General features: G+C 30.4%; 1 protein-coding gene across 1 annotated transcript; it reads right to left on the reverse strand.

The window, feature by feature from the left end:
- Positions 1-6,337: 6,337 nt before the first annotated feature.
- Lam (Lamin) lies at positions 6,338-11,588 on the reverse strand. Its single transcript, XM_065499261.1, has 3 exons — positions 10,923-11,588; positions 9,924-10,627; positions 6,338-8,220 (listed from the first exon to the last, which is right to left on the reverse strand). The coding sequence occupies exons 1-3, from the start codon at positions 11,356-11,358 to the stop codon at positions 7,480-7,482; spliced, it is 1,881 nt and encodes a 626-aa protein (XP_065355333.1). The 5' UTR covers positions 11,359-11,588; the 3' UTR covers positions 6,338-7,479.
- Between the last annotated feature and the right edge of the window lie 2,087 nt (positions 11,589-13,675).

Consider the following 13,675-nt stretch of genomic DNA (forward strand, 5'->3'; position numbering starts at 1 on the left):
ATTAGAGAAAAAGGCAATTTTTTCAGTTTTTGAAAAAATTTTGCTACTAAATAAATACTTTTGCAATTGAATGCAAAAGAATCGAAATATGTACGTAATTATCGTTGTAATGAGATATAAATGACAAAATTTGATTAAAAAATTTTAAAGTTATTACAAATTCGCCAGACCATTAACGTGTTTCAGGCCAATTGAACAAAAAATTTAGGAAAAAAATTAAGATATTTCGAGAAAAATTAAAATAAAAGCTCATTTTTACTTAAAATATGTCCACATTTACTTGTATATGAGTTTTTGTCTTCGTAGGATACCGTTAACCTATACGCAGGTAAGGCCAAAAAAAATAATTTTTTTTAACGGCTGTTTCAAAACTCCATTTTCAATTTTTTTAAAATTTTGTTTAACAAATTTCAGATTTTTTCGATCATCACATTGGGGTTTATTGAGATCAAAATAGGGAATAAAAATATGAAAAAATTATGTCAATACCTCTTACAGTTTTTCCGTACCTGCGATTTAAATTTTGCGTTTTTCAAGAAAAACTAATTTTTTGTCCATATTTAGGCGAATGAGTCCAATTTCCATACTGTTATAAATTTTAAGTAAAACCTATTCACAATATTATAGTCCTTGTAATTTTAAATATGTTCTGAAAGTTTTACTAAAATCGGAAAACGATAACCTTTAAATCGTGAAGGTCAAAGGTCAAATTTTTCAATATTTGGAATTTCTAATGAAAAGATAACGAAATGTTATATATTTTTGGGCCGATTTTAATGCAACTTAAGGAAAATATAACATAAAGTCCAGAATTTAAAATAACAGCACAAAAATGGAAATTAACCCTTAGCAGCACTTGGGGTTCAAATTACCCTCAACTTTTAAAATCACGAAAAACACAACCATTTTGACCCCAAGTCCTCTTAAAGGTTAAAATCCATTTTTGCACTGTTGTTGTAAATGCTAGACACCAATATATATTTTCCTCAAGTTTCATGAAAATCGGCCCAAAAATATATAACATTTCGCTATCTCTCCATGAAAAATTCCAAATATTGAAAAATTTGACCTTTGACCTTCACGATTCAAAGGTTATCGTTTTCCGATTTTAGTAAAACTTTCAGAACATATTTAAAATTACAAGGACTATAATATTATGAATAGGTTTTACTTAAAATTTATAACAGTAAGGAAATTGGACTCATTCGCCTAAATATGGACAAAAAATTATTTTTTCTTGAAAAACGTAAAATTTAAATCGCAGGTACGGAAAAACTGTAAGAGGTATTGACATAATTTTTTCATATTTTTATTCCCTATTTTGATCTCAATAAACCCCAATGTGATGATCGAAAAAATCTGAAATTTGTTTAACCAAATTTTTAAAAATTTGAAAATGGAGTTTTGAAACAGCCGTTAAAAAAAATTATTTTTTTTGGCCTTACCTGCGAATAGGTTAACGATATCCTACGAAGACAAAAACTCATATACAAGTAAATATGGACATATTTTAAGTAAAAATGAGCTTTTATTTTAATTTTTCTCGAAATATCTTAATTTTTTTCCTAAATTTTTTGTTCAATTGGCCTGAAACACGTTAATGGTCTGGCGAATTTGTAATAACTTTGAAATTTTTTAATCAAATTTTGTCATTTATATCTCATTACAACGATAATTACGTACATATTTCGATTATTTTACATTCAATTGCAAAAGTATTTATTTAGTAGCAAAATTTTTTCAAAAACTGAAAAATTTGCATTTTTCTCTAATTTTGGCGATAATACAGTTTTTGGGTCATTTTGAACCAAAGGAGATACAGGGCTAATTTCCAAAAAATTTTTTTAATGTAATATTCATTAATATAAATAAATCTACACATTTCTAGAAAACAATGCAGAAAGTTAACGAGTTTCACCTATTTATTCCATATTAACAGTAAAATTTTGCATATATCTGAACTTTGACCTCGATGCGCGTCCAGAAATCGTTGCCCGATTTGGCTCAAATTTTCAGCACTTAACATTTAGGCCTAGTGTCACAATATTCCACCCGGCACTCTTCAAAATTTTAACAAAAATTTTTTTCCATACAACTGATTGTCACTCTAATGTACATAACATGTGTATTAGAGTGCTCCAAGATTGTATGGACGAAAAAAACTTTCTAGGTACAGGCCGTCCCCCCCTCTGGAATTGTTCTATGTATTGTAGAAACACGTTGTGTAAAATATTAGGATGATAGGATAACGTTAACTGGTGGCGCAACGACGCTGAAGTTTTGAGGTGCATTTACAAGGGGAAAATATGCAATTTTTTCAGTTTTTGTAAAAATTTTGCCATTAAATAATGACTTTTACAATTTAATTTAAAAGAATCGAAATGTGTACGTAATTGTCGTTATAATAAGATATAAAAGACAAAAATTGGTGAAAAAATGTTAAAGTAATTAAAAAATCGCCAGGCCATTAACATGTCTCAGGCCACTAGAACAAGAAATTTATGAACAAAATTAACATATTTTGAGAAATATTAAAATAAAAGCTTATTTTTACTTAAAATATATCCATATTTACTTGTATATGAGTTTTTGTCCTCGTAGGATACCGTTAACCTATTCGCAGGTATGACCAAAAAAATTAAATTTTTTTAACGGCAGTTTCAAAACTCCAATTTCAAAATTTTAAAAATTTTGTTAAACAAATTTCAGAATTTTTTGATCATCACATGGGGATTTATTGACAACATAATAGGGAATAAAAATGTGAAAAAAGTATGTCAATACCTCCTATAGTTTTTCCGTACCTGCGATATAAATTTTGCGATTTTCGAGAAAAACTAATTTTTTGGCCATATTTTGGGGAATGACCAGAATTTCCTTACTGTAATGATTTTTAAGTAAAACCCATTCAGAATAATAAAGTCCAGGTAATTTTAAATATAGTCTGAAAGTTTTACTAAAATCGGAAAACTTTAACCCTTAAATCGTGAAGGACAAAGGTAAATTTTTTCAATATTTGGAATTTCTCATGGAAAGATAGCGAAATATTATATATTTTTGGGCCGATTTTGATGAAACTTAAGAAAAATATAAAATGAAGTCTAGTATTCACAATAACAGTACAAAAATGGAAATTAACCCTTAAGAGTACTTGGGGTCAAAATGAATGTGTTTTTCGTGATTTTAAAAGTTGAGGGTCATTTGGACCCCAAGTGCTATTAAGGGTTAATTTCCATTTTTGTACTGTTATTGTGAATACTAGACTTCATTTTATATTTTTCTTAAGTTTCATCAAAATCGGCCCAAAAATATATAATATTTCGCTATCTTTCCATGAGAAATTCCAAATATTGAAAAAATTTACCTTTGTCCTTCACGATTTAAGGGTTAAAGTTTTCCGATTTTAGTAAAACTTTCAGACTATATTTAAAATTACCTGGACTATATTATTCTGAATGGGTTTTACTTAAAAATCATTACAGTAAGGAAATTCTCTTCATTCCCCAAAATATGGCCAAAAAATTAGTTTTTCTCGAAAATCGCAAAATTTATATCGCAGGTACGGAAAAACTATAGAGGTATTGACATACTTTTTTCACATTTTTATTCCCTATTATGTTGTCAATAAATCCCCATGTGATGATCAAAAAATTCTGAAATTTGTTTAACAAAATTTTTAAAATTTTGAAATTGGAGTTTTGAAACTGCCGTTAAAAAAATTTAATTTTTTTGGTCATACCTGCGAATAGGTTAACGGTATCCTACGAGGACAAAAACTCATATACAAGTAAATATGGATATATTTTAAGTAAAAATAAGCTTTTATTTTAATATTTCTCAAAATATGTTAATTTTGTTCATAAATTTCTTGTTCTAGTGGCCTGAGACATGTTAATGGCCTGGCGATTTTTTAATTACTTTAACATTTTTTCACCAATTTTTGTCTTTTATATCTTATTATAACGACAATTACGTACACATTTCGATTCTTTTAAATTAAATTGTAAAAGTCATTATTTAATGGCAAAATTTTTACAAAAACTGAAAAAATTGCATATTTTCCCCTTGTAAATGCACCTCAAAACTTCAGCGTCGTTGCGCCACCAGTTAACGTTATCCTATCATCCTAATATTTTACACAATGTGTTTCTACAATACATAGAACAATTCTAGTGGGGGGGACGGTCAAAATTCCCAATTTTATTTTTTTGGAGCACTCTAATGTGTATGTAGGTATGTATGAATGTACAAACATATGTATATGTACTACATAAATATACATATGTATGTACTACTCGTATTTACATATGAAGTATACATAATTATGTATGTTATTAACATTTATTTATATACCTATATAAACATATATACATATATGTATTTATGTTCACAAACAAACATGTGCATATATATGTATGTATGTACTTCTGCGAGGGCAATTTTTATTAATTAAAAACTTTGTTATTTGTTCAGTATGTATGTATTTTAATTTGAAGAAATTTCCGTTATTTACTTTAGAGCTTAACAGGGTATTCAAAATCAAGAATACATACATAAGTATGTAAATATTTTTAATAGTTTAGAAATCAATTAAAGGCAGAAGGAAATTGTTTTACGTTTTAAAGAATTTGGTAAACAATTTATGGTTTTTTCTTGTTTTTAATAAATAATATTTTGGGTTGGTTTTTCAGTTTTGAAAAAAAAATTTTAAATAACACTTCGAAAGCTATTTTCTTTTTTTGGCTTGAGAACTTTGTTATTTTAAAGTCTCTTGCACAGATATACATTAGTGTGTCCCAAAATAAGTTTGTTTTCTTATTTTCATGGGTGCTCAAGCATAATTTAAAAGCTTACAGGTAGGGTATTTTCGAGATTTTTTTTCAGATATTTCAAATCTAGTTTTTACCAAAAATCGGGTTTGTCGGCCTCTTAATGAGCGAACTAATTGCAATTTTTCTTTTAACCTGTGTCATCAAAAGTAATGAAAATCGTGGGCTTGACAAATTTATGAAGAAAACTTCAAAAAAGGCCGACAAACCCTATTTTTGACAAAAACTCGACTTGAGCGACCTCTAACCTGTTCCGAAAAATCTGAAAAAAAAAAATCTAAAAAATACTTTACTTTATAAGCTTTCAAATTATGTTTGAGCCCCGCTAATATACATATGTAATATGTAATATACATATGTATGTAGGTCAAAAATCGAGAATTTAAATAGCATTATTGCCATTAGCGAATATATTGATGTATCAATCATGTAGGTCGAATTTGGATTGCAACTTCAGTTGCGTTGTCAGAGGGCAACCACATATTTCTGGTTGTCAATACATCGTTTAATCGACTCAGAAAGTGATTCTAAGTCGATCGGTATACTGTTAGACCAATATTTTTGGGCGTTACAAACATATGCACAAACGCATTATACCCTCCCAACTATGGTGGTGTAAGATATAATGATTGCTGCAAGTTGCCATCAGTAATACCATATTGGAAAATTACAACGCAACTTTATTTCGGTTTTCATCGATAATAGGAGCCATAAGTTATTTGATGGTTTCGGAAAATTGATTTCAACACACAGACTGACATGACTATATCTACTCTGCTATCTATAATGATCCACAATATACATATATCTTCACCTTAAATGCACACGGACGTAACTACACTTTTATTTTTTTTTTACAGGATACGCAAAACACTTCATGCAATCAATAGTAATGAACATGTAGTTTTATAAAAAGAACCATAATCAATCATAATCTCGATTTTGAAGTTTTTTGTAGTTACGTCCGTTTGCATTTAAGGTGGTGATTTACTTTATGGAGTCGCAAATGTTACCATTCATGCTGAAGGATGCATGAGTAAATATGTACCATTTGTTTTCACCTTAAGGATTTGCATCAATTTAAACCTTCTGCAGAAAATCAAATAGGATATATTGGACCAAAAGCTTTTAAAGGTTTTGCCGCTTACAGAATAGATAATAAATGATCCACTCAGCATTGTTTAGTTCTGACAAAAACAAAGAATAACTAGAAAAACATGAAGATAAGATCGTAATAAAATTTATTATTTCTAAATAAACACACAACAAATCAATGCAAAATTTATAGCGCTTGATAAAAATAAGATATGTATGCATGTGTGCGTCTATTTACTTATTGATTTAACCAGTCGCTAGTTCTTGAGTAAACAAACACATGACGGACGACAGATCAAGCATTTATCAGTTATTTAAAACATGTCAATTACAAACAAACACATTTACTCAACAAAGGTTGTTCGGATGTGATGAAACCTCTCCATTTTCTAACTACGTTTTAATTAAACATATTTATAATTTTTGTAAAATATTTAATGTTTGCTTTTATTTTTCTTTTATATGTATTCTGAAAGGTTACAAACTTTTTTTAGTTATATAAAATCTTTTGTTTTTTTTTTTGGAAAATGAAAACATCCTTGTTTTAATGTAAAAAAATAATAAGACAAAAAACTTAAATTTATAAAATTAAATATATATTCTGTAATTTGTATATTTTATGGTTTATTTTTGTTTAAAAAAAAATGTATTTATAGTTTATGTATAAGTATGTTTGTATGTATAGTATTGGACAAAAAAAGTTTGTTAGCGAAACATAAAATTTAGAACAAATTGTTAATAATGAAACATAAATTTGTACATTTTTGAATTGGTTAGTTTTTGCTCTTTATCTCTCTATTTCTTTCATCCCATTTAAGAATCTTGTTCAACTGGCAAAATATTTATTTTAAGAATAGTTTACATACTTAACTATGAAATTTATAAAAAGAAAAAGTAAGCAGAAAGAGTTCATGTTTGTTAGAATAAAAATAAAAGACGATTTTTATTTATTGCTCTTTATGTCTGTATGTTATTTGTTGTTAATAAGCAAATACATTAGGACTTATGACAAGATTTTATATAGTGTTTTTCTATTTTAAAATGTTGAGAAACAAAGCATAGGTATGTTTTTAGTTTTTTTTTTTATTATTCTGATGGAAGAGAAACATTTACTTGTTAAGGGTCTTAAAATGATTATTAGTTTGATGTAAAAAAGAGAAAGAGTTTGGAAGACTTAAATGAAAATAAATTCAAGTCTACCAAATGAAATCTTAATACTAAAATTAGAAGAAACTATTGTATTTGTAGGTTGTATTTGTAGGGTTGGTTGATAAGTATTTTTTGTTTGTTGGTTTGTTTTTAATGTTGGCTTCGGCGATTTAAATTCAAAATATAAAATTAATCATAATATAAATTAAATAAAGAGAACATAGAAAATAAGGGAAGAGGCAAATACAATTTTATCGTTTTAAAACAAAAGTTGTAATGTTGCGCGTTTGTTTTTTTTTTTATTTTATGGACATGTATCTAACATACCGTCCTTAATCTATAATAGTTCTTTTTATCATTTTAAATCTACACCTTAAAAACACTGAAGCTTCTTTTGACGCATTCCTTACATCAAACGACATTTCTCTTCGCCTTGCTGTTGATCTGGATCACCCTGTTGATGATAAAGTTCCTCATTGCCCACACCGTCGAGCACTGAAACACTGGCACGTCCACTTACACTGGCGCCGGATCTATGACGTGAAACATGACGTACAATCGTACGCTTGATACGTTCTGAGCCGGCCACTTCTTCGCCATCACTGTTGAACAGGGAAGTTTTTATGCTGTCGCCACCGAACCATTTTTGTGTCTTCATCACAATGTTTGTTGGTGGTTCGTGGGTTGCACCAGCAGCATCTGATGACCAAACAGTTATCGTGGCTCCAGCGTCAATTTTTACACTGCGATGGAATTTGAAGGTACTCTCTTTGCCATCAGCAGTACGCTTTAATTGCCAACCACCAATTTGTACCTCAGTCTGTCCCTTGTTGTGGACTTTAACGAATTTGCCCTCAGGATCAAATTCAGAAATTTCAATATCACCCTTAGCACTGCTGGTAACAAAGAACTCCGATTGACTCACATCTTCGGATTCATCGACAACGGTGCGTTTGCGCTTATAGGCGCCGGGTGCAGTAGATGGTGCACGCATTGGTGTCTTACGGTGAGGTGTAGCACGAGTCGAACGTAAAGATTGGCTTAAAGAGGTGACTGTGGCACCACCAGCGGACGGTGTAATATTGAGACGTGATTCCTCGCCACACAAAAGTTTGTCGTAGGCGGCAATTTCCAAATCCAAAGAAACCTAAAAATAAGAAGAGATGCATTTATATTTATGTGTATATCACTTTTATAAATAAATGTTAAATGAGACATTCCGGTATATAATGCAAATCAATACTAAGAATATGACTATAATTTGTTTAGGATAAATCGCCTAATATATCCAGAATTTGACTACAATTTGAAGTGGTTAAGATTAAAAATCTTATATGGAATTAAAAAGTAATTATGAACAAGTAAAAGTGCTATATTCCGCTGTGCCGAATCTTACATATACCAAATTATACTTCAAAATTTTAAATATTTTTAGGTAAACAAAATTTAATTTTTTTCCAGTTGTTTTTTTTCATTTTTTGGAAAAACAATTTTTTCGATTTTATTTTAAATTTTTTAAATTATTTTTTTTAAAAAATTTAAAATTTTTTTTTTAAATTTTAAATTTTTAAATTTTTTTTTGTGAAAAAAAATTCGGGTTAAAATTTTTTTCCGATTTTGACCCATTGTATGTCCATCTTACTATGGTCTTATATACGTCGTTGCAAATGTCTTTGAAATACCTATCATTAGATTATCCATACCCAGCAAAAAATAATGGAAGTGCATCTTTACATATGACATTTTAATCACATCTAAAGTTGCAAATGAATCTTTTCTACCTCTGAAGATGTGATTTTAAATATGGGTATTTGACACTGAATTATAAATATTTCGTTGATGTAATTGTTTCCTACATTTTTTGAATTTTATAAAATTTATTAAAACCTGTAAAAATTGTTATACAAACAATTTTTACATTTTTTAATCATTAAAATTAATCAACCATTGTTTCATAAATTTTATAACTAAATTAAAATCAGTTCATAAATGCTCAATTACATCTCTTTTTTTCTATTATTTATATTTCCATCCAAGATGCCAAAAAATATAGGTATCCACTACCTACATTAAAATAACACCTTAAAATGGAAATTTAATCGCATCGAAAGCATCGAATTTATTAAGTAAAAAGTTGTCAAAAATGAACAACATCCCTCCAATGACAAGCTAATGTAAAATTCATAGCTTTTTCACCAAAATTGGAAGTACATCAAGCATGCTATTTGTTGTGAAAATTCTGCATCTTCTTCCTCACTTTTTTTGCTGGGTATTGTCTAGTCTATATTAATGTCTTAGTAATCCAGATATATGTAGGTCAAAAATCGAGGTTGTCTTGGTTTTTTCCTCATATCTCAGCCATTTGTGGACCGATTTTGCTGATTTTAAATAGCAAAATTCTCGAAAGCATGTCGACAGAATTATTGAAGATTTGGATCCCGAAGATATCTGGGGTCTTCAGAAAATTGATTTCAACAGACAGACGGACATACATACAGACAGACGGAAATGGCTTAATCGACTCCGCTATCTATAAGGATCCATAATATATATACTTTATAGGGTCGGAAATGAAAAATGTAGAAATTACAAACGGAATGACAAACTTATATATACCCTTCTCACGAAGGTGAAGGGTATAAAAACATATGCGAAAACCTTATAAGTTGTTTTTTATTGAAATATTTTTAATTTTGTAATATTGAGATGCGGAAAACTTTGTCAAAGTGCGATTAAAAATCTTTGAAATCGAGACAAAAAACTCGCAAGGAAATTAAACAATATTGTAGTGCTCAGATCAGAGATTTGCGCCGTATGGCTGTAAGCCGGCTGAGCCAAACCAAAACTCACCTTGATATCCATTAGATCTTGATATTCTTGTAACTGATGAGCCATTTCATCACGCATGCGTTGCAATTCAGCTTCCAACACTGACATGTCGGCATTGTGGCGAGCCCTCTCATTATCCAGCAACTGCTCTAGATCACGGATACGAGCATTGAGGGCAGCATTAGTAGATTCCAATTCATTGATGCGACTGTTCAATGTGTCTATGCGAGTACGTGTTGTACGTAATTCTTCGATGGCATTGGCAGCAGCACCCGAATTTCGATTGGCAGCAGCTTGTAGATTTTTAATTTTTTGCTCATAAAGCATTTCAATTTCATCGCGATTGGCACGCATTTGGCCCTCATATTGATCGCGTAACTCCTGTAGAGATTGCTGTAACTTGGCCTCGTACTGTTCCATAAGACGACCATCAATTTCACTGATCTCCACCTGACGGCGAGAACGAGTTTCATTGATTTCTTGCGAGTGTATTTGATCCTTAAAGGTCAACTCCTCACGCAGACTCTGAATGTTATTCTCAAGATCGACACGAGCCAGTGTCTCATCTTCCAAATGTTTACGAGCCTCGTCCAGTTGTTTGCGCAAACGATCGAGTTCATTTTGCAAATCTTTCAATTCATCAATCGCCTTCTTGCGATCAGCATTGGCAGCATTGAACTTGGCGCTCAAATCAGCGGCACGTGATTCATACATGCGGGCATTTCCTGTTGATGAGTAAATTATGAAACATTTTAAACTTTAATTAAATAGATATAAATATAAAATGTTTTGCCACTTTTTGCAGTAGTAAATATTTTGCTAGTATTTGTTTGGAAACCCTAATTTAGTACATACTACCAAACTAATGTCACCCTTATATTTGTCAAAACAACCATTTGTCAAAACAACGAACGAAAAAAAGAACACGGCATTGACGTTCGAAAAATAAAAAACAAATACACACAAAACACATAATCACAGAAGAAAAATATATAGAAATTAAATTAAGAATAAACTCACCTTCAGCTACTGAACACTCTTTAGTTTTCTTGTCCAATTTGGCCTTCATTTCTTCATTTTCTTCCCAGAGTCTTTTAATGTCGATTTCCAATTTAGCCTTTTCGCGTGCCGTATCGTCCAACAAACGCCGGGCATCACTCAATTCATTCTCGTACATGGACTTGACATTGGTGGCCTCGCGCGTAATGGTATCGCGTGTTGTTTGCACTTCAATTGATAGGCGGGCATTTTCGGTTTCCAAATTACGGACACGGTCAATGTAGGCGGCTAAACGATCATTCAGGTTTTGCAATTCAGCTTTCTCCTGCAGGCGAGAATGGCGTGTTGGACTCAAAGGACTGGCAGGACGATTAGGACCCGTCATCAGGGGTGTACTAGTGCCACCGGGTTGTGGTTGGGGCGTGGCAGCTCCCGCGCGTTTTGATTTTGTTGCCATTTCACAACTTTTTTATTTTATTTTTGAATTGAATATTTTATTTTTTAAATTTCTTTAATATCTTTCACACACACTTGACAACTTGTATTTTTTCTGTCTTGCACAAATCCCAACGACCACGAACTGATTAAATTCCACAGTGACTGACTAAACACACAAATTCACGTACGTTAAGAAAAAAATATAAAAAAAACAAACACTCACACACTTACGAATATGGTGGCTAGTTTGAAAAAAGTATTTATGTATGCATGTACAATAGTTATGTATGCTTGTATATTTTAAATAAAAATGTGTTCCCAAAACACTCGGCCAACCAGTGAATCTGGTAGGTAATAATAGAAATAGAAGAATCAAAACGAAATTGTAAAATAAAACTGAACGAAAATTTAAAAACCACCACCACAAAGAGAGCATCAACTAACAGCAGCAGCCAGTGTAGCCAGATGTGGCGATTTGTCCCCAATTTGGGGATTTCAAGATTTTTTTGGAGACAGAATTTCGTGGGGAGGGATTTTAACAAAATTTGGGGATTTACATCCATATTTGGTTTTATATTTTGTTTAAATAATCATATTTTATTTCTTTCATTTCTTCAGAATTTGATGAAAAACACAAAAATTTTAGATTTTTCGTTTCCAGGACACTACTTTGATAATAAAAAAATTAAAAAAGGATTTCATAAAAAGTTCACAGATATTAAATTGTTTTAAATTCTTGCTGAATCATTCTCTAGGAGCCAATTTTTGACTTCGTATTTAAATGTTAATTATACTGTGCGAAAGTGAAAAAAATGTCAAAAAATTTCAGAAACATCCTCAAATTCAGAATTTATTCTAAAAAAAAAGTTTTCAATGATGTTCGTCAACTTATCGTCGACCTGTAACTTAAGCTAGCCACACACGGTTGATTTGTGATTATGATTTGTTCGACATCTTGTTACTTGTTAATGGGGAAGTGCGCGATAAAAATCACAAGTAATTGAAAATTTTCAATCACAAATCTGGCGAACAAATCATTCCGTGTGGGCCAGCTTTAGTCAGTTTTTGTCCGACTTTATATTTTTCAACGGGTTTGGAAAGAAAACTGATTACGTTTTAAAATACCGTGCATCTTTTGATACATTTGTAAGTTATAAGTATTGTTTTTGTTAAGAATATCTAAAAAAAAAAAAAAATCGATTTAAATAGCATTTCAATACTTATGTTGATATGAAAGCTTATACCAATGCATTGATATACATTTTTATTGCAATGTATAAAGAAAATTTAGTTCTTAACATGTCTTCTGTATATGTATATGAAAACTATTTGTGTTGAATTTTATTTGAGTTTGAAATATTTTTAAGAAATCTATAATCATTAAAATGATTTTCGAAAGTGGGCATTATATGGTAAATTTGGTGAGGCAGGTTCCGCATATATAAAACTTATTTTTGCTGAATTTGTTTTTTATATCTATATAACTAAGATATTTATGACAGCTTAACTATTTTCAGATAGGGCAATCGTATGGGGGCTATGAAAAATGATGTACCCATTCTAATCAAATTCAATAGGCTTCGTCCTTGGGGCAATACAAGAGCTTGTACCAAATTATCTTTGAAATTGATGTAGTTTGATTACAAGGTTTACATGGACGGACGGACATCGCAAAATCGACTCAGAAAGTGATCCAGAACATATTGGTATACTTTAAGGTGGGTATTGGGACAATAATTTTGCACGTTGCAAACATCAGCTCTAACTCAATATACCCTTCTTTGGAACTTTTTTCGAAAAAGTTTAATAACTTTTGCAAATATAAACCGATTTCGACAAGTAATGTTTATTTCTATATATTCTATTGTCTTTAAAACACTGTGTAAAAAAATAGGTTTTCATAGAAAAAAATTAAAATAACTTTGTTGAATTTGAAAAACGACGAAAAAAATATGCAAAATGTGTGAGTTAGAGGTACTAAAGTACTACTTAAAACAGTTTTTTCAAAATAACTCAAAATTTTGAGGAAGTTTCAAAATCTTTGAAAACGGTTTTAGTATTCCCTCACCTAGGGCCTTCAACCACCATTGGGTCGCTTTTCAAGTTCTGACAAAAAGTTTTATTTTGTAGCAGTGTTATCTTTAAGATCTAATTTAATACAATGAGTTTTTCAGTGCTTTTTTAAATTATACTTAAATGGATTCCACTTCCGATGCGGTGAAATTAGGGATTATTTTGTCCATTTTTTACAAAATATACTTTCTTTTTCTGGAATAAAAAATCGAATATTATAAAGCTCTTAATTTCTCAAGGAGTTATAAAAACTAATTCATACA

The sequence above is a fragment of the Calliphora vicina genome, chromosome 2 (assembly GCF_958450345.1).
Source record: "Calliphora vicina chromosome 2, idCalVici1.1, whole genome shotgun sequence".
Classification (NCBI taxonomy): domain Eukaryota; kingdom Metazoa; phylum Arthropoda; class Insecta; order Diptera; family Calliphoridae; genus Calliphora; species Calliphora vicina.

What these genes read in the sequence shown, in the direction of transcription:
- Lam (XM_065499261.1), bottom strand. Translation starts at nt 11,358, where the DNA reads ATGGCAACAAAATCAAAACGCGCGGGAGCTGCCACGCCCCAACCACAA. An exon ending in AGAGTGTTCAGTAGCTGAAG is followed by an intron (nt 10,628 to 10,922) that starts GTGAGTTTATTC and finishes ACTCATCAACAG; the next exon opens with GAAATGCCCGCATGTATGAA. An exon ending in AAGATCTAATGGATATCAAG is followed by an intron (nt 8,221 to 9,923) that starts GTGAGTTTTGGT and finishes TCTTATTTTTAG; the next exon opens with GTTTCTTTGGATTTGGAAAT.